General features: G+C 31.9%; 1 protein-coding gene and 1 long non-coding RNA gene across 2 annotated transcripts in view; one reads left to right on the plus strand and one right to left on the minus strand.

Annotated features, from left to right (window-relative positions):
- Positions 1-27,461, plus strand: part of LOC146999128 (uncharacterized) — an 83,697-nt gene extending 56,236 nt beyond the window's left edge. Inside the window, exon 4 of the long non-coding RNA XR_015041255.1 lies at positions 26,267-27,461. This is a non-coding gene — a long non-coding RNA (uncharacterized LOC146999128). The remainder of the gene's footprint in view (positions 1-26,266) is intronic.
- Positions 2,651-10,488, minus strand: LOC118183130 (N-acetylglucosamine transporter UNC93A-like). Its single transcript, XM_085812095.1, has 4 exons — positions 9,715-10,488; positions 9,032-9,679; positions 3,085-3,352; positions 2,651-2,951 (listed from the first exon to the last, which is right to left on the minus strand). Exons 1-4 carry the CDS (start codon positions 10,486-10,488, stop codon positions 2,740-2,742), a joined length of 1,902 nt encoding a protein of 633 aa, XP_085668221.1. The 3' UTR covers positions 2,651-2,739.
- Positions 27,462-27,705: the final 244 nt, after the last annotated feature.

Here is a 27,705-nt window from a genome sequence, read left to right on the forward strand (position 1 = left end):
ATACATAAACCTATAATAGTTTCTGAAGTCTAAAATATTAAGTACATTTAAATGCAAATTCAGGGACTTTTCTAATGATGCCTTTGTAACATAATTTTTTTCCTTTAAAATTTAAAATATTAGAATTAAATTACATTTAATAACTTAGATTTAGCGGCTTTCATAATAATTTTATACTAAATTATATCCTTTTTGCAACCGCCGATCAAATGCCTTACACTAATATTCAGATGAGCAAACTGCTTACCAAGATGTACGAGTTGAATCCAGAGATCATTGCTCAAAGTAAAAGGCCATGTAATTTTCTTCATTTTTTAAAATAGGCAAGAGTTTTTGAGCAGAGTTTGAAAGAGTTCAGCTCCTTTCATTACAGGAAAGGTACAATGTCCAGTTTTCAAGTTACCTTTATGGATGGAAGTAAAGATAATATTTTCAGTACAATATGATGATGAGCGATCTCAATGAAAAAGGAAAGTTCAATTGAATTAATTTATAACAACAGACTTTTAGACATTGCGTTGATGAGAGAGTTGACTTGTGTGTGTGTGTGTGTGTAATTTCATGAATGCGTTTGATTTCATGAATCTTATAGAACTGAACATGCACAGAATGTCTTAAATAATTCAGAAATGCCAATAAGAAAAAATCCATAGAAGTGACATTCATACCTTGTAAGCATGCAACCTGTCAAGATAGACAGGACCAACAGATTTCATAATCAATTTTCCGTGGATATGTCTGCTTAGTACAAATGAGTTCATAGGAACTGAGACAGTGTTATTTCAAAGGTGACTTTATTTTTCGGTATGATTACTAAAACATACCTCAAAATGCTCTGAAATGCTCTAAAAAGCCCGAAAAGTAATCTAAAGTTTAGAAAACGTTTCAAAAGTAGAAAATACTAAAACAATTTTTAAAAAATGCGCATGTCATCAAAATTCATGTCTTGGTCGGGAGAGACCCAGAAACAGAGTCAGGCAAGTAGTTTATAGTCTATTGTGAGCTCGAAACTTTTTTATAGTTCATCAGCAAGTAAGAGCACCACATCAGTAAAATATTGATTTCCCATGGGAAACCTACGCGAAAGAGCATTTTCCTACCACACGTAAGGGACGTAATGCCATGACAGGCACGCATATGGCAAACTAGAGGACTGAAGAGAACTGGATAAATTGGAAGTGGAGCAACGTTTAATATTTACCTTATTTTTTATTTATTCTTATTTTTAAATCATTAGTAGACTCATCTCTACCCTTTAACATAAATATTTCTTCACTATGTCTAAGCCGTATTCTTGTTAATAGTATGTACAAACTTCTGTGAATTATTATTTTGAGATTTGTATATATCCCGTAAAATGTTTCTGTAATATCTCGCACAGTATGTATGTTGATGAAATTGATGTAGATAATCCTATAATTTATGCACATGAACAGTATATCATAAGCTTTAAAGCCTATGATACACTCTTCACCTGTAGCAATGCAGAATTCCAATGTATTTCCTTGACGCGACTTGTATGCCCATACAGCAAAAAACGTACGTTTAAATTATGTTGCCTGTTCAGCCCTCTCGGTCGTTGGCCACAGTGTACAGTTATCATACTTTCTCGTTCATAAGACACTTAATAACACTTTAAGCATAATAGCAGGCCTCTTGTTGTCATGGGGTGCCGAGTGCAAATAATGAACCAACAAATAAATAATAATAGACATCTTATTTGTATGGCGATAAAGCGTAGCTTCTTTTCGAGTATTAGCACAACACTATAGAATAGGTGGAAATATGCTACTATTGGCTCTACTTTCTCTAATTCCATAATTTTGTGCTGCACAGAAACAGAAGCATGTAATCATTTAGTTATGAAGGGCTCCATTGACCATGAACCATCCACAACATAATCGCAACAAATCATGCTTTCTGAGGATATTTTCTTTAATACAGACTACAGTGACGTCCACACAAGTACTATTAGGCGATATTAAGATGAGGATTATTTTTCACCACCCAGTTTAGAAATTATATTGAACGAATGAAAGACGGTGATACAAGTAGACGCAGAAGCAGATACCTATTTCTTCTTTAGTTCATCCATTTCCAAATCCCCCGAAAATCGTGTAAGGAAATTGGACATTCGACATCACTCTCCTGAAACAGTAAGACCAGTGAGCTGTGGAATCGGTCAATAAGCAATCCGGAAAGCAATAACTCAGAAATCCACTGCAAACCTCTTTGATTAGATTCCGTATTGTATCAAGGCTCTGAGTGGTAGTTTCACCAAAGAGCGATTTGTGCTGTAACCCGGCTGTATTGATCTGAAATTTAAATAATTTATTTACATTGGAATCAATAACACGAGGCTTATTTTTTTTAATCTGCTGATTCCTTCATGATACTGAATTATTTTTAAACTCGAACCAATTGAAATTGGGAAGAATAATGAAATATGTTTCCAACCAAACTTGTAATCATTCATCAGATTTCAAACTGCGTGATCTTAATTCGCAAAATCTCAATTTGTGATGGAGAGACTAAGTGCTAAATTTTTTGCAATAAAATGTTAATAACTTCTATCATCTTTAAAGCTCCGAATTTATGCGTGCTTTACTTATCCAAGTACAAAGTATAAGAATCAATGCTTTTAGATTGTAACATATGTCTATCTCATGAAAACATAAATTTGCTTTCAAAATTCCTTTTCATTCAGAACACATGATTAAAAATAGTAAACAAATATTTTCATAATTTTATTTTATTTTTAAAGCAGGATATTTCAACATAAATATATCCAAGAATTCCAGATATAGAAAAAGCCAACAAAACATAAATCTTGAGAGAAGTGCATAAATAGTTGCTGTAAGCGAATGATAAAGCAAATCCCAAAGAGTACCACAAATAGAAACTCGCAAAAGCAGCTTCTTCATCTCCTTTGAAGAGAACACCATAAAAAGCTGAAAAAGAAGACAGAAATAGAAGAAGTGTACGATAATGGCAATTTATTTATTACATAATATCCAAAAGCACACATTTTTTCATAATAATAAAAAAAATATTATTATTCTTATATGACATACTGGGACTTACCACACAACTGAGACCAGAAAGTTCCAATAAATAATCCCCACAATCCAGCAACCAAAAAGAACATAAATGTTTGACGAGGATCTGGAATCCAGGTTAGTAATAAGATAGTGGAAGCTCCACTGATTAGAGCTGCTGTCAAAAAGATAGATAATCTCCCTAGTCTCCTAATCAGCCATCCAGATGCTGTAGATGATAAGGCACAAGTTGATCCATAGCAGACCGTAACTAAATCGATGTGGTACGTCCCCCAGGCACATCCTATGTATGACTGAAAAAAAAAATGTAATGGGAGTTATACAAAACGTAAATAAAACATTGATCGATTAATTTCTATCACCTCTGAACTTCTGAATATCTGAGCTGTTTGATAAATGGCAATTCACACCTGTAACTGTAAACGCAGGTGAAACGAGGTAGGAATAACCAATTAAATCTCATGCAATATTAATTTAAGGAAAAATAATTCCTCTTTAATGTTTAGTTACAAATTAATATTTTTAATATGTAGGTATAAGTACAGTTTAATTTTTATTATTGTTGCTTACTTCTTATAATATTATTATATAGTAATAGGTTTTAAAAGATATCATCAAATTTTTGTTGTTCCGAAACCATCAAGAAACAGCTCCTGATTTACGTGATTAAAAAACTAGTCACATATAGTTACTATTTTTCATAAAACGATAACAATTTGAAGAATAAGAAAATTGTAAAAATTCTATTAGAAGCATTACAGCTGAATAGCGTGATTATCTTGATTTAGGTTTCTTCATGTGTTGACTGGCCCTTCATGATACAGTGTCATAAGTTATTTTATATCACATTTCGCTCTCAGAATGAGCCTTAGTCACTAGCTAACTGAGCTGAATAAATATGTAGAATAGCTATGAGTGTATCATTACACGAAATAAACATACCTAGATATAATGAAGTCGCAAAACAAATAGTCGTGGAATTAAATTAGAAATTTGAAGAAAACTTTGTTAAGTGCTCTGTCAACTGTATCGATGTTTTATTGTTATCATTCGAATCAAAAGAGCTAAGCGCACACTTCTTCTGTTATCACTTAATTCTAAACGAATGGATGTCTAGAATGGTAACTTTTACATACGAGAAATTAATTAAATTTTACAAGATTAGAAATAACTAGTAATCTAACTTTCGACTTATAACCATTCATTCGACCTGTAACTCATTAATGTGCGTGTTTCATTCAAATTGATGTTCATGATAACACGGTCAGACAGCATGTGCTTCGCAATTAGCCGGAAATTTGTTTTTAAATTATAATTTTCATACAAATTTCATTGTAAAGATTTTTTTCCGCTCTATTGAAAAAAAATCCCTCACCACATTCGAAAAACACTTTCTTCACATTGCATTTTTTTTTCAACTATCAGTGTACGTACAAAATTTGAACTGATAGCTGTCAGAAAGTAGGTTAATAATCGACGACAAAATTCCAACTACACTGAAACACCTTGCGTAAATTTAATAAAAGTTTTAAATAGACGCCTAATAGAGACTTCTAGTGGCACGGAGAATATATGCGATGTAAAATTTTGATTGAATTAGAGTTCTTGGTAAAAGGTCTCTAGTTGGGAAATTTTGGTGTTAAGATTTCAGTAACTGAACAATTAAATTCAGTTATTCCCTGTTTTATAAACTTTCACTTTATGCCACTTAGCTTTTATTAGTAAAGTTCTAAATTATTACCTTCTTTGAGTTAACCAAATTTAATTAATAAATTAGGACTTAAGAAACAATTAATTAATTAAAATTAATCAATTAAGGAAATATTGTTAAGAGTTTATTTTGTCAATGTTTGTAGAAAATTATGTATGCTATATGTGTTATGATGTAGAATAATAAAACATAGCTTAATTATGATATAGCTTTTTAATCGTTTGCAGGATGCTTTTTTTGCAAGTCGGCGTTCGGCGAGGGTTTACTGTACCTAGTAAACTGATAAATAACAATGACGAATTGGCGGTCTTTTTAGTTTTTTTAAAGGGAAACAACCTCATATGTAAATTATTTTTATTTATATGTATCATTATTTTATTTCTGTTATTTAGATTTCTGGAAAGATTAAGCTTGACAAAAATGTTTTTTTTTTAAATGCAGAGAAAGCCAAAAGCCTTTTCCGGATAAATTAATGCCAGTTGCTTCTATCCTATATATCATTTAGCATTGAAATGGTACGCTAAAATACTCTAATTTCGAAAAGCGTTGGGAATGTTGGAGAGATTCTGGGAGACACGAAATGGCTGATTTAAAAAAAGGCTTGCCGGTTACCTTTTTCCATAAGGTAGATTTAAGATGCCCAATAAATAGCTTAAGAAGGATGAGAAGAGTTAGAAAATGATACGAATAAGGGTACTGATTGGAAAATTTAAACAGGAAAAGTGCCAAATTGCATTTCAAATATTTCATTACATTTTACATTACATTCATTGCATTTACAAAGAAATGACTAATCATCCAGATTAAAGGTTCAAAAAAATTGAGTTTTCATTAAATGTTAGTTAAAATTAGGGCAAAATATTTTATACATTATAATAACTTACCCATTGTCGAGGAATAGGTCGACAAAAATAAGAAAACTGACAGTAATAAAAACTGAAAAATTTAAACTAGGATTGAAAAACATCACTTTCGGAAGAAAAGGCGTAGAAAACAGATTTTATGGCAGAAAACTCGAAATCAAATGACAAGTAAGAACTTTGGAGAGGGGAAACTAAAAAGTTGAGATACTGTACTAACAAGGAAGGCCTTTAAAAGTTTGGGGGCTTTCAAATTTCTCGAGAAATATAACAAACTTACTGTTCTGGACTGACATAAAAATACAAAAGTTTGGCTACTAATATTCTGTAGGGTGTAGATCGTGAGAAAAAAAATAAATATAGACTAATAGCGAACTTTCTAATAAAATTTTGCAGAATTTTAAAATTTTATAAAATCTTTAAAATAGTGCTGCGTTATAGCGAAAAAAGATAAGATTTTTATATTTTCAGTTTCCTGTTAACATCGATTTAGTTCAAACCTTTCAATATTGTTGTTTCTTAGCTAGGAAACATTTTTGGTGCTTTGTACATTAAATTTTATTTTCAGTAATTTTACCAGTTGAACGGAAATACTTCTTAATTGCTTTAATAAAACTGCACAAGTGGATTATAAAGCAGATTCTAGGGAACGTACAGTTAGCTCTGCGCCCTTAAAAAAGAAAGCTATAAGTTAAATTTACCGTTAAATTCGTGGAAATGGAACAACTAAAATAAATCAAGAATTTTAAAGAACCTTTTCTTTTCTTACAATGTGTATGATATTGTCTCCTATTTTTCCGTGTGATTTGGTGATGCAATAGGAACCGCATGCAGTTGACATACAGGAAGTCTGGAGTTTGAATCCTGGTGAGGACATGGTTGTGTTTTCTCATTTTCGGCCTCCGAATTTATCTAATGACTATACAAAATAATGATTAGGCATCAGAAGTAAAGTTTCTTTCAGGATTCTGCGTGTATTAAGAATTCGCTTTTTTTTCTGTAACCAGAAATCAGTCTTGCAAAAATTACAAAATCTCATTTTTTATACGTTCCTCCGGGCCCTATACTTATGTTTAGGAAAATTTTGTGCTTGTTATAAAAAATGAAACACAAAATGTTTGAATCCCGTAAAACAAAAATTGACTGAGATATTTCATTTTACAATATGGAATTATATTCAAGGGCCACACATAAACTGAAATGTTTGCATTTGTATGTAACTGAATATGAAGTATCAGTTTAGGAAAAAGGTTTTTGATGTTCGGAGATAAGTGAGGAGTATTTCTGTGCATATTGTTTCAAAAAGTATTAATCATTATAATTTTTTTCAAAGTAGATATCTTATTTACATAATCTTATAGAATTTTCGTTCTAGAAAACACTGGTAAGTTTTAGTATTAGCACCTAAAATAAAACTTCATGAATATCGCAAAACTCTTCTTCCAATACTTATGAATTATTTGGGTAAAAATTCTTTCGTAATACCAAATGCAACAAAATTATAAATAAATGCACTCATATAAAATGACAAAAGAATATCATAAAACGGCATTTAAAGGGGAAAACATCAAACCTTGAATTATTCTAATTAAATTATTAACAGATCTCTCAATGCAAACTGAAAAGGGCTTCAGAATGGCAAATTTTGAAATTAAATATATCGGTTAGTGTTTCTCGTACGGGTGCCCAAATTTTTGTGCTTTATTTTTATAATGGTTATAACATTTTCTAAAATAATTTTATAGGGACAGGAGGAAGGCAGAAATCGTCAGATTTCGTGAACCTCACAAAAATAATTGTCTTTGAATTTAAAAAGCCCAAAACATGAATATTTGCGTTTTAAAACGTCTTGTATTTGGAAGTTTCCGTTTACGATCAACAGTTGCGAACATAAAGGATGTATAAGGACTTTTTGGGGCACATCTTATAGTCGCTTAAAGGGAACGCATTTCGTTTCTTTCTTTCTTTCTTCTTTTTTTTTTGTTTTTTTTTTTTTTGCTTTATTTTCTTGGGAGAGGGAGATAAATGTTTTTATATTTTTGTAAGCTGCAAATATTACTTGCAGACAAAGTCTTAAATTTATAAAATGTTAGATTAGACTTTTAGACTTTTAATTCTAAATTATATCTTTGCTTGGTGGTATAAATCCAATATTATCTAAATGTTTTAAGATTATACCGCCAGGTATTTGTAATCAACACGTTGTATGAAAGAGGACATTTAATTGAAAAATTTGTTTTTTTAAATTAAAAAAAAATAGAAAATTCCAAGAGAAATTACGGTTCTTGAAGTTACAGAAGAATTCCTTGCCTTACCGGTTGAAGACACTGGCTGAGAAAATGAAACGGATAATACATGTGAATTGAAATCAGATATATTTTTTCAGATACTGAATTTGAAATGTACCCCAGTCGCATATCAAGGGATTATAAAGTTAAGGCGGTAAAATTCTGTCCATACTTAAAATAACAACAACAATAAGTAGAACTAAAAAAAGAAATGTAGTTTCTTATACGTTCAAGAAAATTACGGCAGTTAAAATATGAGCAGTAATTATTTTATTAGGAGAAAGAAATCCGGTAATCGTAAAATGAAAGGAAGTACACTTTAAAGAATACTAGCTCATATTCACGTTATGCATGGTTAAGCGTATGAAAAAACTTATTTAAACGATCTCCTTTGCCGGGACTTAAATCGAAGCAGAACTACTACTACTGAACAGTGTTATTATTTGGAGACTAGTGGGTTTTTCATTTGTTAAACTTGTAATTCGATTCATTTCGTTAACTGAAGAAAACAGTATGTTCTATATACAAATACGTTTTTAAAATCTTATCTTCGTTTTTTATTCAACACACCATCAGAAATGATGATGTAATAATCATGTAAACGTGAAATATTTAAAACGCGCTAAAATGGCTGAAGTATGAGATATCATTCTACGGTTAAGATTCACGAGTTCCAGAACTTTTATATCCTGGCCTCCTTTCAAACATTTAAATCATTCCTTCAGTTTACGCTGTTGCATTCTGATAGCCAGAAGTACGCATTTTTCTCTTTTTATATCTTTACTTTTTATTTTATTCATTCGTTGAATCAATCGATCATCTTGTTTAATTTCCAGAGTTTCAAAATTACATTTTGGAATTTTTAAGGCTTGTCATATTTTAAAGTATGTTACATGTCTATTTACAGTATACTACCAGTTAAATTTTTAACTATTTTGTAACGAGTAGATACATATGTATGTTTTTCAGAAAATTCAGTGTTCAAGTTGAGAAACCTCTTCAAGGTAAAAAAAAAATCAAAGAACAAAAACTATAAAATGAAGCCATAAAAATTAAAAATAGATTTTCTAAGCAATATAATGACCTCTTAATAAAAATATTCACTTAAATTACCTTTGTGAAGTCTCCTGAGTAAAATTCTTGCACCATACCAACGTAAAACGATAAAGGAATCAAGAGAATTTGCTCTTTCGCTTTAGCTAGTCGACAAGTAGCCATCAGCAAATCCAAAGAAAAGTTTACTTCTTTTTTATCTATCTCTAATTTGTCCAACAATAAGGCAATCAAGAGTACAGCGCAAACAGCGAGTGAAGAGCAAATACCTGTCAAAGTGTATCTCAAACGCAGACTTAGCTCTGCTAAATTATGTTCAAAACATTTTGATTCAATATTGCAAAAGCTTTTCTTCGTTTCTCCGCATACGCAGCTAAAGTTTCTGATGATAGTTTGGGACATATCACCAGTCCGTAAAATATAATAAGACATTAAATTGCTCCAAATATGTGTCGAGAAATAAGCCAATCCATGGAAGCCAAAAAAGCGTGCTATTGTAGAATCAAGAGAGTTGGATTTCCGTGGTCCGTCTTTAAGAAGGACAGCGCTGGTTAGGAAAACCAGGTGCTGATTACGAATCTTAATATTGGGTACAGATTTATTTGGTAAATCAGCTGCATCCTGGGGATAGTTATCAAATTTTTCTTTAGAATGTGAAAAAAACAGCTTCGCGACACGATTGAATTTTACTTGAGTTATTGCACTGCAGAGCAGGAATATCACTATCAGCATCCTTTGCTTTCAAAGTGTAGAACGCTTATAGAAGATGGGGGTTTCATATTTAAGACAGATATTTCAATACTTAAACCATCTTTTAAAGCATTATCCTGATTGTCAGTATTTCCTTTAACAGCATTTAGTCCTGCAAAGTTGCTGCTGCCTTGAACATTTACAAGTAAGCTAATCTCCTCTTTGTGCAGCATATTATTGGAGATTTTAATCTTTGGATTAGAAATTTTCAGTTCTTGTGTTTGAAAAATGTTTGGTAAAGAAGTTGTGGCATGAGTTCTCAGTCGTTTATCGCTGTCACATCTTAAAATCGAGAGAGAATATTTTCTGATTAAATTCTCTTCTCCTGTAACGATTTTGTTCTCATCATCTTTAGCAGAATCTGAGATACACTTTTTTGACGAAGCCTGAAAGTAGAGTTTCGCAATTTCATTCAGATACGTGCATTGAGCTCCCCAAAGTAAGGATGCCCCTAAGCCACTAAGTATTGAAGAAGGTATCATCAGAATCCAATGGGGATAAAAATTAGATGATATGTAAGGTAGGTAAGTAAGCATAGATAGGGCAATTGTAGTTTTACATCCTAATTTTTGAATGACATATTTAGGAAAAAGTAAAGCAGATACACAAAAAGAGACATATGAAGTGGCTTGAGAAGCCACTCCGATGCCTTGTTCTCGATTCATTGTGCTTTGCAAAACCGACAGTCCGTCATAAGCTGTAAATAAGAGTAAGAATCCAGATGACAATATGAGTAAATTTTTGATGATTTGTGGTTTACTTGTCATTCCCTTCGGGGTTTGAAGACATGACTCTCTTCTCGACGATGTCTTCCTCATAATGAAATCCGTGCTATGAATTTATCTGAAACGAAAAGACTTACTATTAATAGACATTAAGGGCAATGATTTTATTTCTGTTTATTCCTATTAATGCGACTATTAATACTGCTATTACTATTGCTACGACTAGAGTACAACTACTTAGTAATTTTAATGTACAAATTTATAACTATAAATCATTAACTTAGTAAATCCTATTCAGAATATTGCTGAACGATTTTTTTAAAATTCATATTAGAGGAAATAATTAAGTAACCATTTTCATTTCAAGAAACGTTTACCTTTGGCAATAAATTATAAACATTCATTAAGTAAATGTAAAATTTAGAAACGGATAAAGTGAACACTGAGGTCTATTTCTATTCAAGAGATATGTTGCTCTTCAAGCAGTGGGATAAATGACGTGCATATTAAAGAAAGTTAACTTAGACGTAAGTAAATTAGTATAGATAAAAAGAAGCAGTCAAAGAAATCGCATTAATATTCTTATTTAAAATTTGATTTGTTTTTATTCATTTAAATATATTTTTACTTTATAAATTTGGGACGTATATGGACACTTCATCTTTGAATTAAACTAAGGGCGCGGACCTCCTGAGAGCGCATCAAATGGATATTAATATTGCCTTTTCAAATTCGTAAATATTCAATATTCGAACTTTGAGAAACATCACTGCATGGATTATTTTATTTTCATATCCAATGGCAGCAAGTTTGAACTGGCAAGAACGCCAATGTGACAGAGATTACCAGCCAAGTAGTCGTGACCAGTTTCAAGCCTAAAACTGGCTACAGCTATTTCTCGCAGGTTTTCTGGTAATTTCCTTTCTAAGTTTCGCCCACCAGCGGCCGAGCGGTAAAGTAGCTTAACACTGGTAGTTCGGTTCGAGGTTCGAATCCCGCGAACGGGCTGGCTGCATGGGTGTTTTCGTGGTTTTTCCCATGTTACAACGTGTATACGAGACAATTTCCTTTAGAAAGTCCTCCACGAAGGCAGCTCTCCCTTAGGCAGATAGCCCTAGTGTGCTTTGTCATAATTAAATACACCACTCCCTTTCTAAGTTTCCCCTTCAGCTCTTGGTAGATAAACTTATGATAAGTTCTCCTCTCCATTTTTGTTTAAAAAGATTGTACAGACATAAGTTATTTTTTCAAAGCAGGAAAGATGAAAAATAAGGAATGCCCTCGTCGTTACTCGTACTACGGACCACTCGAATATGCGTCGAGCGTGCTGATCATTACATCACCAAGGCATGCTAAGAAGGTGGGAGAAATACCTTATAAGATTACGAATATATAGTTTCGCGGAACGGTAAGAACAATTTGTAGATATCTTTTAAACAATTTCTCTACCTTGTTTTGCAAGTTTTCGAGCCGATCGTTACCATAAGCGCCATAATGACCGAGAATCAATTGTAGTACAGTTTCTTTACTCAATAGTCTCAGTTTCTCAAAAAATATTTGGTATTTAAAGATTTCCCCGAAGATTGGAAAAGACTGTGATCCAATAGACTGTAGTGCCGCCCTGGAGTCCGAGAGAATGACCACTTTGTCATAGCTGAAATTTGGACCATTGATGTGTCTTAGAGTGATGCAAATAGCCATTTTCTCGCCATCGGAAGATGTATCTCCGCGTAACCCACTGGTGTATAGATTGAAATACTGAGCAGAAAAAAACTCCGCGCCGTCATTTAGCGAACCTTCAATAAATAAACTGTCCCTAAAGATGTGAAATCAATTCGGTTCAGAATAAAATGTATGCATGTTCTCAAGAGCTAAAACTTTAAAAATATCCTGAGATCTTATGATTTTTCAAACGGCGTTGAAGGCTGGTATGAAATATTGGATACACTTATTAATTTAATAAAATGTTTTGATGTCATGCCTAGGAAAAAATAAGAAAAATCTAACTAGATGTTAGTTTTTTTAGCAGGAGTTAGCAGGAGATAAATTGAAATAAACTGTGACTCTTGATGAAGCATGGATTTACCCAAATGCCTGCTAAAATTAGGTCTATCGAAAAACTTTCGAGTTGGTACCTTTTAAATGATTTGTTTTATTTAAGAACTATGATCTACTTTTTATGAATATTATTACATGGTTTTGTAAGAAAAATGATTTTAAGTTGAAAAAGATTTTTGCCGATTATGTTTTTTTAATTAAACATTTTTCAAAAGGAAATTTAACAATTAAAATGCTTTTCTTCTCCTATAAGTTTTAATGTTTTTCCCAAAAAGGTTTTTCTTGTACTTATTAGAATATTCTTAACAAATTCAAGGACAGATTTTGCAATTCATGAATTAGTTTCTAAGAACAAAAAAATAAAAACAGATTTTAGGTAAAAACTTTGAAAAAGTATGATCTAAATCACATTTTCACTTCCAATAATTTTTCTTTTCAGTATTTTGTAAAACCCATCCTTCTTTCTAGCAAGTATATGATTTTAAACAAGCAGTAAAATGTTAAATAATTTAGTCCATACCTGTATAAGTTTTAGGACGTTAAACTATTATCCCTTGAAATTTTACGATAGGTCTTCTTTCATGGAAACCATGATGCAAACGTCTAGAAAGAATTCTATCAGATAGAACAGTTATATTTTTAACATCGATTAAATGGCCCAGAAATTATTCTAAAAATGCGAAAGCACCCTCTGTGTATTTCGCACTAGAATTTGTCAAATATACAGAAGATATATAACGTTCCCATGTTAGTGTGAATGTACATCCATCTAGTATCGTATAAGATGTTTCGTTATTCCATCTGGTCCATTTCCATTGAAAAATTTTACTGACAAATCACATTAAATCTTTTGAACGACTTTTATAATCTGAACCCTTTCAGATATTTTTATTTTTTCCTTTTCTAGGAAAAATAAATTATTTTAGGCAAATGTTTTAGTAACTGCATTACTGATTACTAATTGCTTCATAACAATAATCACTGTCTTACGATGATTTCTTCAAATGTGCAACATCGATTTAAAAATATAAAAGATAGATTAATAAATCTATCTAGATTAATAGATCTATTTGCCTTCAAAAGTTAAATAAAATGCAAGCTTTAAATACGATTAGCTATTTTAAGATAAAAAATAATAAAAGTAATTTTTTTATAATGCATTTACCTGAAGTTTTGCCTCTTAAAGAAGAAGAATATATGTGAAAGCGTCTTTCGCAGTTTCTTGTTTAATAATCCTTTGTTCAATAAATATGAACGATATTTAGTAATGCTACGCAATATATATCTGGTTCACGCTGTGCGAATTAAATTCTGAAATATATATTACCTCTGTTGTTCCTGATAAGGCAAATCCCAGACCAATTTTAGTACTTTTTTTATCTGTCTTTAATATCTTAGTTTTATTGCCTTATTTTCGTTAACTCATAGACTGTTTCAATGTTTTTTGAAGTCTAAAATATTATGATTAAAGTTAATTTAAGAATGCAGATTTAGCGACTTTTCTAATGATCTCATTATAACAGAATAATTGTTTCCCCTTTAAACATAAAATATTTGAATTAAAGTGCATTTAATAACGTAGATTTAGCGGCTTTTATAATAATTTTATGATGAATTATTTCATTTTTGCAACCGTCGATCAAAATGATTTTCGATTACATTAATATTAAAATAAGCAAACTGCTTACAATGATGCACGACTTTAATTCACAGATCAGCCGCCCAACCGGTAAAGTAGTTAGACCGCTGTGTAGAAAGATCCAGAGTCGAATCCCGGAGAACGCATGGATGTGTGTCAATGCGATATGGGGGCACTCTAAATATGCGACGGGCCGAAAGTGCTCCCGAGATGTTGGTGGTAGGGGAGGAGGGGTGGTGGATCTTCGGACTCCCCGGGTTGCTCTCCATCAAAATTGTAGACGGAACCGAGCTAAATCTCACTGTCACTTGTAAGCTTCTCAAGACTGTGGCCAACGACAAACGTATCTTGCGCTTCTTGCCACGAGGAATTTCGTAGGCTAGGCAGACTATAGGTCAGACAAGTGAGCATTAGTCACAACAACAACGACAATCCAGAGATCATCGCTCAAAACAAAAGGTCATGTAATTTTCTTCATTTTTAAAATAGGCAAGAGTACTTAGTAGAATGCTTCAAATCCTTTCATTACAGGAGATGTGGAATGTCCAGTTTTCAAGAAGCCTTTATGCTTGGACGCAAAGACCATATTGTGAATACAATACAAGATGTAACACAAAAAAACGAGCCTGGTCCACTATATCATTGTTCTTACAGAGTGAGTTCCCCGTGACATTATCACCTTCAATATAGTCTCCTTCAGCATTCACACACTTCTGCACTCGGTGCTGATAATCGCTTGTAACAGTTCTGGAACGAGGGTTTTTAACGGCCCTTCAGGAGATTCTCCGTTTTTGCCTGAACCTCTTCAGCTGAGGTAAAATGGCTTCCCTTTAAGCGGAAATAAAAAAGTCGCATGGAACCAAATCAGGTGAATAAGGAGGATGTCCCATCTCAATAACGTTTTTGCTAGTCAGAAACTGCTTGACAGATAGGGCCGTGTGAGCGGGGTGCATTGTCCTGGTGCAACAGCCATTCATCACTCCAACTGTAGCCTTTTCCCCTAATTTGCTCGCGAAGACTTTTTAGTACTTCAATGTAGTAGTCTTGATTAACAGTCTGCCCACTGGTAACACACTCAATCATTACGATTCCATCTATGTAGAAAAAAACAGTTAACGTTGCCTTGAATTTTGATTTTGACTTGCGTGCTTTGTCCTTTTCCCCCGAAAACCGCTTATACTATTCAAAACACTCGTGCACGAGACAAAAATTCATCTCTGTAAGCCTCAGTTAATATTTGAAATGTTTCCGTGGCTGATTTCTTAAGTTTCGCAAGAAAGCTGATGTTGATCGCTGTTCGGTTTTCAAATTAGACATTTTGCCGGCAGAATGAAACTGCAGATGTTCACTCAATGACGTAGTACTCCCAACTGGTGTGGTCGGCCGAAACTGGCCGCATGGATAGAGGAGGTGTGTGGAATGCCGTCACCCAAACTGTTGTTGCCAACTCCACTCTTTTTCCAAGCTACATACTTAGTCTTTGTTTTTTTTTTGTGTCACACTTTGTATGATAACGAGCGATGTCAATGACAAAGGAAAGTTCAGTAATATGTGTATAACTTTGCGAAATTCTTGCATGTCGCAATCTTTGTGAATCATCTCATATAGAAACAAATAACGTGCGTAGAAGTTTGCTTGTTTTCAACCGATACCTTTTTTATGTATCAGCAAAAGGATGAATTGTGCTTTTACTTAAACTAATCTAATTGTATTTAATACTCACTAATTGATTGTACTTACTTACTTACTAATCTGATTGTACTTGCTCACTAATCTGATTGTACTTGCTCACTAATCTGATTGTACTTTAAATATACATTTTGATTTAAGTTTTGAACTAAGATATTTTTACTGTTAAGGTAATAATCCTCATTAAAAGAGTTTTTATTTTATAATATACGCATGCGAAGAGCTTATTAAATTTTATTTGAACATTTGTGATGAAATAGAAGCGTATTTGTGCAGAAGTTTTTATTGTCTTGATTGGGAATCTTAACGCTTTTACTAATATATATCACATTGCAAATATGAAATGTATTACGATTAACATTTAATTAGCTCTGCTTTAAAATTTTTACAGATTGTTTTGTGACATCCCGTTGCTATAGACTGCTCATTCGAACGAATTTGATAATAAACGGCATTTTTGACAGGACCTATTTGACATTTGAAATGTTGTCACAAATTTCCTGAACATTTTTGGATAAAACTATATGCATATATTTTAACCGGTGCATAATAAAATAACAGTAACAATAAGGACTAAAAAATCGAATATGTATGCATCCACCACATGATATACTATTTATGAAGCAAGTAAAATTAAATTAATTTATAGCAACAGAATTTTAAAAGAATAAAAAATGTACATCTTAAAAACTAATGTGGACTTTTAACATTAAAATGCTAAGTAAGTAAGACCAAGCCGTCTTTGAATAGAACAGCATACAAGCCTGAAAGAGGAGACAGAAGTTTGACACATGTTAATTGATGCCATTTTACGTATTACATTATGTACAAAGCTACACATTTGATCACGACAAGGAGAAATAGCTGTTATTTTCAGTTAACATTCTCAACCTTACTACGTAATTGAGACCAGAATATTCCAGTAAATAATCTCTACAATCCGACAACCAGAAAGAAAAAAAAAAAAAAAAAAAAAAAAAAACGGTTGACGATAATCTGGAACCTTGGTCAGTAGTACAATACTGGATGTTCCTCTGATTAGGGCTGCAGTCAAAAAAGTTAGTAGTTATTCTCCCTAGTCTCCTAATCAGCAATCCAGGTGCTATAGGTGATAAGGCATAAGTTGATCCATAACCAAACAGTAATTAAACTGATGTCGTATGTGCCCCAGCCTCGTCATGTATATGATTGAAAAAATGTGTTGGGCGTTGCAGAGAACGTAAATAAATTTCGATCTATTAATTTCTATCACAATTCAGAGCTTCTGAATATACTGAATAAAAATTCAGAGCTTCTGAATAATACTGAATGTAATACCTATAAAAAGTCATGAGTGAAGTCATGAGTGCTGCACACTCATGACTTTTTATAGGTAATTACATTGAATTGGCTCTGAAATTTTACGTATTCATTTCTGAACTTTTTGATAAATGCTAGCTGATACTCCTAACTTACCAGTAAATATCACTCTGTGGGGAAGACATAATGTGTGTTAAAATGCACTATCCGATAATGATATAACAGAAAAATAAATGTTTATGTTAGTGAATTATATAGCTATTTTAATTGTATTATGTATCTAGTTTAGTGCGAATCAAAACAACAAATTTCAAACTTTTTCTGTAAATGTAGATGAGGGTGTGCTAAAAACTGCCATTAACCGGTAAAATCTCATTTAATACTTAATTATTAATATATAATTATTAATACTAATATTTGAAAAGTGTGGTGTAATTTTTATTAGGAATGCTTATAAATATAACTTATTATTATCTAGTAACAAGTTTTAGAAGAAACATATAATCAATTCTTTACTGTTTTGAAGCCACCAACAAGCAGCTGTTGATTTATTTAATTAAAAAATATTATGTTTAATAGTTACTTTTCATAAAAAGATATCTGGTTTGAAGTCGAAGGACCTAATAATTTTCTCAGTCGTACATTTTTAGAAGCATTGCAACTGATTACGTTGATATGTTGTTTTAGGTTTCTTGATCATGTTCTCAAGATCCACTAACAAAGTTATTTTGCTAGTGCATTCAAATTCCTCCTTTAAATTCAGTGTTTGTCTGTGACTGAATAAATACAGATAATAGCCATGTGTACGTCAATACACGAAATAAACATAACTCAAGATAATGAAGCAGATAAACCATTAGATGCAGAATTAAATCAGAGATCTGAGGAAAAGAGATTTGATCAAGGTGAATAAATAGTGAGCTTTCGAAACGATGTACATTTGATTACTAACATATTAATTAAAATTGCTAGGTGCATTTTATATATTACTGCTTAAGTCCTAATGAATGAATATCTAGAAACAGCAACTTTTACATACGAGAGATTACTTAAAACCTTATATATAAGTTTACAACTAAACACCGATGTCACACTTTTTGGAGTACTAGGCGAATTTTTGCCTGGTCCATATCAGTCAATATCGAAGAACTAAGGAAATACAAAAGTATCAAAAAATTAATTATTTGATGTAAACCACACACACATACATGTGTAGATACATGTAGATATAGACATGGATACATTAACACATACATTCATACATACATGCATGCATATACATTTCTGAATCTAGTCCCGATCACAGGAGTGCATCGAATTACTTTATACGAAGAAAAGTACCCACAGAACGTTTCGTCACTCATTTGAAAAGATCTTGCTTTAAACTACGTCACAAAACTCATTTGCATATTAGTAATTCGCATAAAAATTACCGTTGCCAATAGAGGGTAGTCGGTGTGCATTTCAGTAGTAATTTATTCTGCAAATGGTACTGAAATGCCTTATTTCGGACACAATATTTTAATTCATGATTTGGGACTTCGCGGTAATTTTCAATGGCCATTTATCATAGTCAAATTCACTTAAGGTATTTTTGGGTAAAGAATTTTTTAATCGGCTTAATTTTTCGACTGATATTAAAAACAAAATCTAATTGATTGTATAACTAGACAAAGCTTTATTGATGAAATTAGCATCGTCAACCAGTGACAGCAAAATCTGATTTATTTATTTTGAAACAAAACACACAATGTTGAGCATTATATAACTACTAATGACAAACCAGTTTGTTTAAAAAAAGGCAGTTATATTCTAAAAGATTAGAAATAGCGAAACAAAAATTCAACTTTATGCTTGAAAACGATATTATAAGACTTTCAAAATATCCACGGGCAAGCCCATTTCATATAGGCACAAAACAGATTGCACTTTGGGATTATGCAAAAATTATCACCGCTTAACTGATAGCACAGTACTAGATCGCTACCCTTTACCTAGAATTGAAGACTCTCATCACATTTTCAAAAGCAATAAGATCTTTTCTAAACATTATTTACTTTATTACCAATTTCCAGTAGCAGAAGAAGATAAGCAAAAAACAGAGATAATAACAACATCTCGACTTTTTAAATTTAACATAATGAGTTTTGGCTTAAAAATGCTCCATCCATCTTTCAAAGATTCAATAATATACTTTTCAGTGGACTAGAAGTGTTTTTCAGTGCTTTTCTGAATTTGGATGACAACCTAATAGCATCGGAAACGAAGGAACAGCATAAGGAACATCTTACGGAAGTATTTAATAGAGTTCAATAGCATGGTTTATGCATCAACCAATCGAAACCAGTAACAAACATAATTAGAATTTTTGTAGTATTTGATAACGCCAAACGGCTCAAAACCTCTTCAGAAAAAGCACAAACCATAAAAAACATTAAATTTCCTCAAAATATGAAAAAACTTTCCAATTTTCTAGGAATGATTAACGTTTATAAAAGATGTTTAAAAGATGCTGCTATAATTCAAACTCCTTTTAAAGAATACTTAAAAGGTTAAACAAAAAAGGAAAAGACTGAAGAGAAACTCCATGGACCAAAAAAGGAAAGAAGTCCTTTAAAAAATACAAAGAAGATTTAACCAGTGCTGCTTTGTTAACCTTTCCTAATCCAGATCTAATACTAGCTTTATGTGCAGACGCCTCTAATTTCGCAATTGAATTTCTTCTACCGAAATATGAAGCCGAAAATTGGAAACTAAGTAGCATTGTATTAAAAAAATTAAATGGCACTCGAAAAGCTTATAGCGTACTTTTGCGTATCTGTCTTTCCATCAAGCAATTTAAACATATTCTAGAAGAACAAGAATTTATGGTATTCACAGATTACAAGCCAATTATATTATTGCATAACTGAGTGTGCAGTTTCAATCCCAAATATTTAACCATTCATATCACAACCATTTCGAAGAATTTTTTCCGCAAAGTAAGTGACTTAAACCATCCTGGAATCAGATCATTAGTGAAACAAGTAACACCAAGTTTCTTTTGGCAGAGTATTAAAATAGATGTTAAGATGTTATAGAATGGTCTAAAACTTGAAAAAAATAAAATTATTTGGCACACACACACATTCCAAATTCAACTTATTTGTAGAACCCGATGAAAGATTTAGGATTGTCCATATCGATATAATTGGACCATACCCACCATTAAATAGAAATGGAAATAAGTATTGATTAGTACGCATCGATCGTTTTACTTGCTGGATGGATGTAAAACCGATTGAAAGTTTTACCACAAAAAGAATCACAAAATACTTCACAATTTTGTGCAAACTGGATAAGTCGCTTTGGTCGCTTTCCTCTGTTTGTGTCACACCATTTGGAAATACGGTGTGACTCAGTCAGAGGAAATCAGTTTAGATTACTACTTTTCACAAGTTTGGGTACTATTTGTGGAATTAAAATTTAAACAACTTTATGTCATCCATAAAGCAACGGAAAAATTGAAAGACAAAGTAGAACATTAAAAGCAGCCGTTAGAGCTCGCGATTAAGTTAAATGGAGTAGAACTTTACCATCTATACTTCTTCGTATACGTGCATCTCTACGTGATGATATTAACTGCTCCATTTCAGAAATGGGTTATCCAATAGTAAATTACTGAAGCTACCAACAAAATTCTTTCAGAAACCAAAAATCAAATAATAGCCAAGTTACTTTCACTAGCGAAATGTAAAAACAAATGACAAAATTAAAACTAATTAAAAGCCAATGTGAAAGAAAACAGAAAATACTTTCCCATAAGGATTTAGATTGATCTTCTCATGCATTTGTTAGAGCGGGTCACGTCACGAAAACATTAAAATCATGTAATGAAGGACCCTTTTCCAGCGATTGCCAGAAATGACAAGTATTATACAATGACAATTAAAGGAGAGGACAGCAGTGTTTCCTTCTATCGATTAAAACAAGCTTATTTGTTAGCCTTAGGTGAAGATGATTCTCGAAACTCAACAAATAAAGGGAAACAAAAACATTCCATTAAGCGAAGATCAAAATGGAAAACGAAAGATTCAACATTTAGAACTTTACTTAGTGGGAGAAGAATTACGTTTCTAGCTCGTTATCAATATTATGTAAACATTTAATGCTGTATATTAATTTTTGATTTAATGTCTGTAAATAGCATTTATATACCTTACTGCAGTACAAGTATTCAGGTGACATTAACAACCATTTCCCCCATTTACAGCAAATATGTTGCTTGGAAGGGGAGTAATGTAACCTCAATAGTTGTAGAAACAGCTACATATTCTTTATTATTCTTTATTCTTTGTTCATATTCTTTATTATTATTTTTTGATTCTCTAACGAATCGAATAAGGGAACACGTGAAATTCGCTATGATCCGAATTGCATGGAAATGTGAACGTGAGAAACGAAATTAAATGAGTAACATTAAATAAAGATTTATCTTAGGTGTATTAATTATTTTATTGTTTTATTTTAGACATAACTCAAATTTTGAGGAACAGGAAAGAGTAAATTTAACAAAATAACTCATAAAATTAACCAAACTTTCAGTGTTACAATGTTTAAAAATAGGTAAAAACTCAATGGGTCAATGTTAAACATTAATAAACACTGATCCACGCCATTCACAATTTTTGACTTTTCTAATATAAGGTCTTTTGATAGTATCTGGCGCAGTGTAGTCAGGTGTGATGAATCTGCAGATAATAAATTGCATTCTTTACGCGCGGTTTATTACCTAGTAGATACATTAGGTATTTTTAGAAAGTAGGAGTGATGAAAAATGAGCAATGCCCTCGCCGGGACTCGAACCACGGACCTCTCGAATTCGCGTCGAGTGTGCTGACCACTATAACACAAAGGCATGCTAAGAAGGCAGGAGAAATACCTTATAAACTAAAACATATAACTAAGCATAAAGAGTATGATGAGCCCAGTGTTTAGTGCTGTATGGTAGTAAAAATATTAAAAGGAATGATTTCAGAAATCATTTTAAAAGAGAATCATTTTTGCACAAGAAACATATCTCAAGAAATATAGCTGGAAGAAGAAAAAAACTAATTATATTTGCAAAATGCTTTTGCTCCCGAAGGAGAGGGCTCCGAAAAAGATACCTGATCGTGTTCATAATTGTAAAAATGGCCGACAATCTCTTAGATTACCAGCCGTTTTGAATAAATATTAATTGAATATTTTAGTAAATATTAATTGAATAAATAGTTATATAATATTAAAATGGTCTAACATTGCTTCAAAATCTCAAAACGACTAGAATGCATAAAAACACCAGTCATCACACAACACATTAAAAAATAATTAAAATGGTTATTTATAATACAAGCTGTTAGAGACGTTATCGTATTTTTAGCAAAGTTTGTTGTAAGGAACTCGATTACAAAATATTTATCAATGAATAAAAGTATCAATTTAAAAACAGCGAAAGATTGGTATTTTCATTTTCTTATAGAATAAAAGCAAACATTGCTTCTGAAGAGTATTGTAGTTTAGTCTCTCTTTAGACCTCTATAGAAGAAAGACGAAATTTTGCATATCATGATCGAAATGTAATTAGTTTTCTCAATCAATTGACATCTGTACACAGGTTTAGCACTGCGAAAAGGGAATATAAATTATCTGATCATATGCTAACTGTATAATTGTCCACTTACCCTTCAAAGAGGATAACATGCTAGCTTATCTTTAGAACTTTGTTATGTAATTCTTTTTTTTACATTTCCTTTTTATTACCTTATTTTTCATTCATATTACTTTCTTCAAAAATGTATTATGTTAGGAAAGGTATTTTATTCAGAAATTTATTTCTATATTTTTGTCTGTAGCAAAAATCGTTTTCCTTTTATTGTTATTAATTTAGATTGTTAGATTTAATTGATTACTTTCAAATATTAACGCTACTGCATTAAAAAAACCTGACTGTTAAAAACTAAATATTTGGATGGCCAATGTCTAGATTTAATATTTAAAAGGATTCATTAAATAAATATTCATGATATTTCAACATGCGAGCTGTTATAATGACGGATTTTACAATGTTGTTATAATGATGCTTTTGTTACTTTCAGTAAAAGCATTTAAACTTCTAAAAATATACAAAATAAGAATATAAAGCATTAAGATATGATTTTGGAGAGGAACAAATTTCAGTAACTCATTTGTTTATGTACTGGCTTTGAACATGATATTGTGTTCGACTGTTGGTCAGGATTTGTGGAAATATGTTCTAAATAAAGATTTCAGTCTTCTTTGTGATGCCGCTTCTAAGCCTGCTTCATTTTATTGATACAGTACCAATTCCGTAAGTGTTTCTTCCAGAAATTCCAGCAGTTATGTTGTTCCTAATGAATTCCTTTCTTATTATAGATACGGAGAATGATTTTTGTGTTACGAATAACTTCATATACTGTAGCAGGAAATGAATTGCTGCAAAAGGGACTATGTGACTGTCTTTTATATACTGAGAGATTTCTTTTGGTATCACCATGAAAGAAAACCCAAGATGAATTTGTTTAAGACTATGAATTAAAATGACTGATAGAGGAATCTTTATGTAGAATGTACACAGAAACAAGGCAAATTTTATCAAGGAACATTATTTGCGATTAAATCTTACAATCGCAACGTAACAGTAATTAATCTACATTAAAACTGTTAAAATTTCTTAATTAAAATTAATAGGTATTTAAAATTTTATCTCTAAACCCCATCACTTATAAATACGATTTACTTCAGAAAATTCTTCACAGAAATTTAAAGCATATTCATATTTTATTAGTAATATTTTTACAAACTTTAAGACAAACCAAACTTATATGAGAAAGCTACGAGTAAAAGTTAGTTTAAAGATACTTATGAGCGATAATATTAATCCAGTTGGTGTTATATTTAATAATTTTATTATGCACTATTTTTTGTCCTTGATTTTGTTGATGATGTCTTTTGTTTTAAGCCTCAATGATTTTAAATGCTGTGTTTAAAGGAAATGTGAAAAACTGCATTGAAGTTGCTAAGCAACAAAGAGTTCGACTACTTTATAGCATTCAAAACAATTATTAATAATATTAAAATGTAAGTTTTCATAAAATTGACGAGTTAGATAGACTATATCAAAAGATATGTTATTAAAAAAAAGCAAAGTTGAAGTCATTAAAAATTACATATGTATTGCTTTTAAATCACTCTTGTTGTGTTATGATAAGAAAGCATTTGCTAGTTTGTGCCGTTTTTGCGATAGATTATAATTTCATTTCAAAAATAACATAAAAAACTCTTATGTTGCATTCGTACATCCAAGTTAGTCAAAATAACTAATAGCTTTGACCTGCTTTAAATTTGCTTATGATCATATTGTGTTTGAATACTTCTACCTTTATAATCCAGTTGTGAGGCTAGTCAGTTTTCTCAACAAAGACACTTTTTGAATACTTTAACTTAATTTTATTAAACATTGATTGTTAAATACATTAGCATAATGATATGGTTAACCAGAAACAAAAGAACTTACCTGGAAATATTTCCTTATAACCATAACTTGGACAATTCTTTTTGCAGAATTTCATTTTGCATTTTCACTTTCTTATAGGAGCATCAATAGTCTAGTTTGGAAGAGTCCTGGCACAGTTCACTATTAAGTCACAAGTACACTTGATTGATGATGAATGGATGAATCTGAAACTTCAGTATTCCGAAGCTTCGAATTCTTCCGCGGTAATAGAGAGCTACATGATCTGTGTTGATGTCACAGAATTTATATACGGTCAGGAATTTTCCGTCTCTTGCCCAGGAAGGATTTGATTGATCCCGAACTATACTACTAACCCGAATCGCAGGTTGGAGAAATTTTCATCTGGTGTCTGCGTCGAAGACTATTAGCTGGCTCTTAGCCACAGAAGTTTACTGTCCTCTGAACTGCATTGCTGGCCATCTTGATTCAACTTTTGTAAAATACTGTGTAAATACGCTTCTTGAAATAGAGCTTTTGAGGCCGTCTCGTCTTCTACACGGCTACAACCTTCTCTTTTTCCTTCCCTATTGTCTTCTTGTCGAAACAGGGGCATGTGAGGTCCTTACCCCAACCTTTCGCTTTCTCCATGCGCTACTACCCGGCTTTTTGCTGTCCATCGACTCTGTCACCCATCGTGCTAAAAATGGTAATAGGCTTAAATCCATGTCCACTTTCTCACAGCAAATGAATTTTTTGTCTTTGATACGAAAGGCAAATTCCTCATGTTTCCGTATATAACAGAGAGGAACCGCATATCTGGCATCTACAGAAAAGAGAAACATTTAACATCGTTCTTTCAAATTCTCCCTGTCTTCTGGAATATTCTTGTCCAATCATTTCATTATTTCTATATAATCGTTCTTTAGAATTTGCTATTTGTCTACTAAACGCCAAAAGATTAATTTTATTACTTGCTTTACAAATTTGTGTAAATTAGCTAGAAACAAGTTCCTCCAATTAAAATTTCAAATATATGAGAAATTATAATTAAAAGTAATCATTATAATTAATCGTCTCTAAAATGACATAAATTTGTATTGATAGGAAATGAACTATTTTAATTTGATAAATTAAAGATTAAAAGTCTGCAGCCGAAAATGGCAGTATTTCTCAGAGCTGGCAATTTGGTACGTCCCAAGCAATATTTCTCAAAATATGGGCGTTAATACTTTTCGAAACTGGATGTTTGGTAGGCTTTATAGATGATTAACGCGATGATGGGGTAAATCAGTGCAATGTAACGTGTCATGAGAAACTCTTAAAACTAGGCTATAATTGTCGGTTGATTTAAAAGAGTAAGAAAATTCGAATTTGACATCCATTTCCTATGATATGCTGTTCAGTTTTTGATTTCGGTGCCATTATTCAGAATGTTATTATGTTATGTAAATAACCTTTTTTTTGCAACATAAGAGAATATTTAGCTGCCAGTAATATTTTCTATATAGATGTTTTAATTATATATTTTAAAAATAAATCTAGTTTGAACTTTTGACATTTTTTGTTGTATCGAAAGATGGAACAGGAATGCAAATTTTTTCAGCTTCAATGTCAATTAACCGTTTCCATTTTCTCTTTAGGTGTCTTCGATTCGATGACATACATAGTCGCCAATAGAGAAAAGAATTTGATAGACTAGCCTCAGTAAGGAATGTGTTTGAAAGAATTGTTAATAATTTTCAAAAAGTGTACTGCATTTCTGAGTACTGTACAATTGATGAGAAACTAGAGCCGTTCCGTGGAAGATGCCAGTTTCGTCAATACATCAAGAGCAAACGAGCGAAATATGGCATAAAAATTTTTGCATTATGTGATGCCTGCACATTTTTACACATAATCTTAAAGTTTATGTTGGTCAACAGCCTGATGGACCATTCAGAGTTAGTAATAAACCGAGTGATATTGTAAAGAGACGTGTTGCTCCAATTTCTCAAACTGGTCGTAATATAACTATGGATAATTGGTTCATGAATTTCCCTTTAGCTTTAGCATTGTTGGAGAAAAACAAGCTTACAACTGTTGGTACAATTAGAAAGAATAAGAAAGAAATTCCTAAGGAATTTTTACCACATAAATCCATAAGTCAAGGGTTGTACATTCCTCACTTTTTGGATTTTATGAGAAGAAAATTGCCTTAACGTCACACGTTCCTAAGAAAGGTAAATCTTCATTTATTTTCTAGTGTTATCTTCATTTATTTTGGATGATAGAATCTATTCGACAACGGGTGATTTATTACCTTTTATAAGTTAACCAAAGGAAGTATGGATACAGTAGATGAAATGTGTGGAACGTATTCAGTTTCAAGAAAGAGTTATCGCTGGCCTTTAACAATTTTCTTTGGCCTACTAAATATCACAGGCATAAATTCATATACTATTTATAAATTCAACAGCGCCAATAATTTATCACGACGAAATTACTTGAAGGAACTTGCTGTTGACTTAGTAAAAGAACATCTTCTTGAGAGATCAAAGAACGCAAATATACCTCAAACCATCAGAACTAACTCCAAAAGGCTCCCTAAATTTACCAGATGACAGACCGGTAAAACTTCCAAAAAAATCCTCAGTTCGTCGTCGATGTGAAGAATGCCCAAAGAAATCTGATCGAAAGACTTCTTCTGTTTGTGAAAAATGCGATAAATCCTTGTGTAAGAGCCATTCGCTCATCATATGTTCTAATTGCTTAGCAAAAAATGGTGATAAAATTATTTTATGAATAAATAAAAATAATTAGCACATAACGAAGAAAAATAAATAATTATGCCAGCTATATGTGAAATCTCAGTAGTGAATTTTTAAGCCTTCCTTACTCAAAATTTTCAAATGTAAACATGATTTAATATATTCATTTTATTGTCATTTAAGCACAGTTGTGCAAGAAAAAAAAGGTTAATTTTATTTGTCAAATGTTTAAACGTTTCAAAATGGTTAGAAACGAATGAATGCCGAAATAAGGATACAAAATCGAAGGTAAGATTTTTTTCTTTTTACTGCTTTGAAAATTGACTTTTGAA

The sequence above is a fragment of the Stegodyphus dumicola genome, chromosome 1, assembly GCF_044657685.1.
Source record: "Stegodyphus dumicola isolate Sdum_Otavi_A_Nest chromosome 1, ASM4465768v1".
NCBI lineage: Eukaryota > Metazoa > Arthropoda > Arachnida > Araneae > Eresidae > Stegodyphus > Stegodyphus dumicola.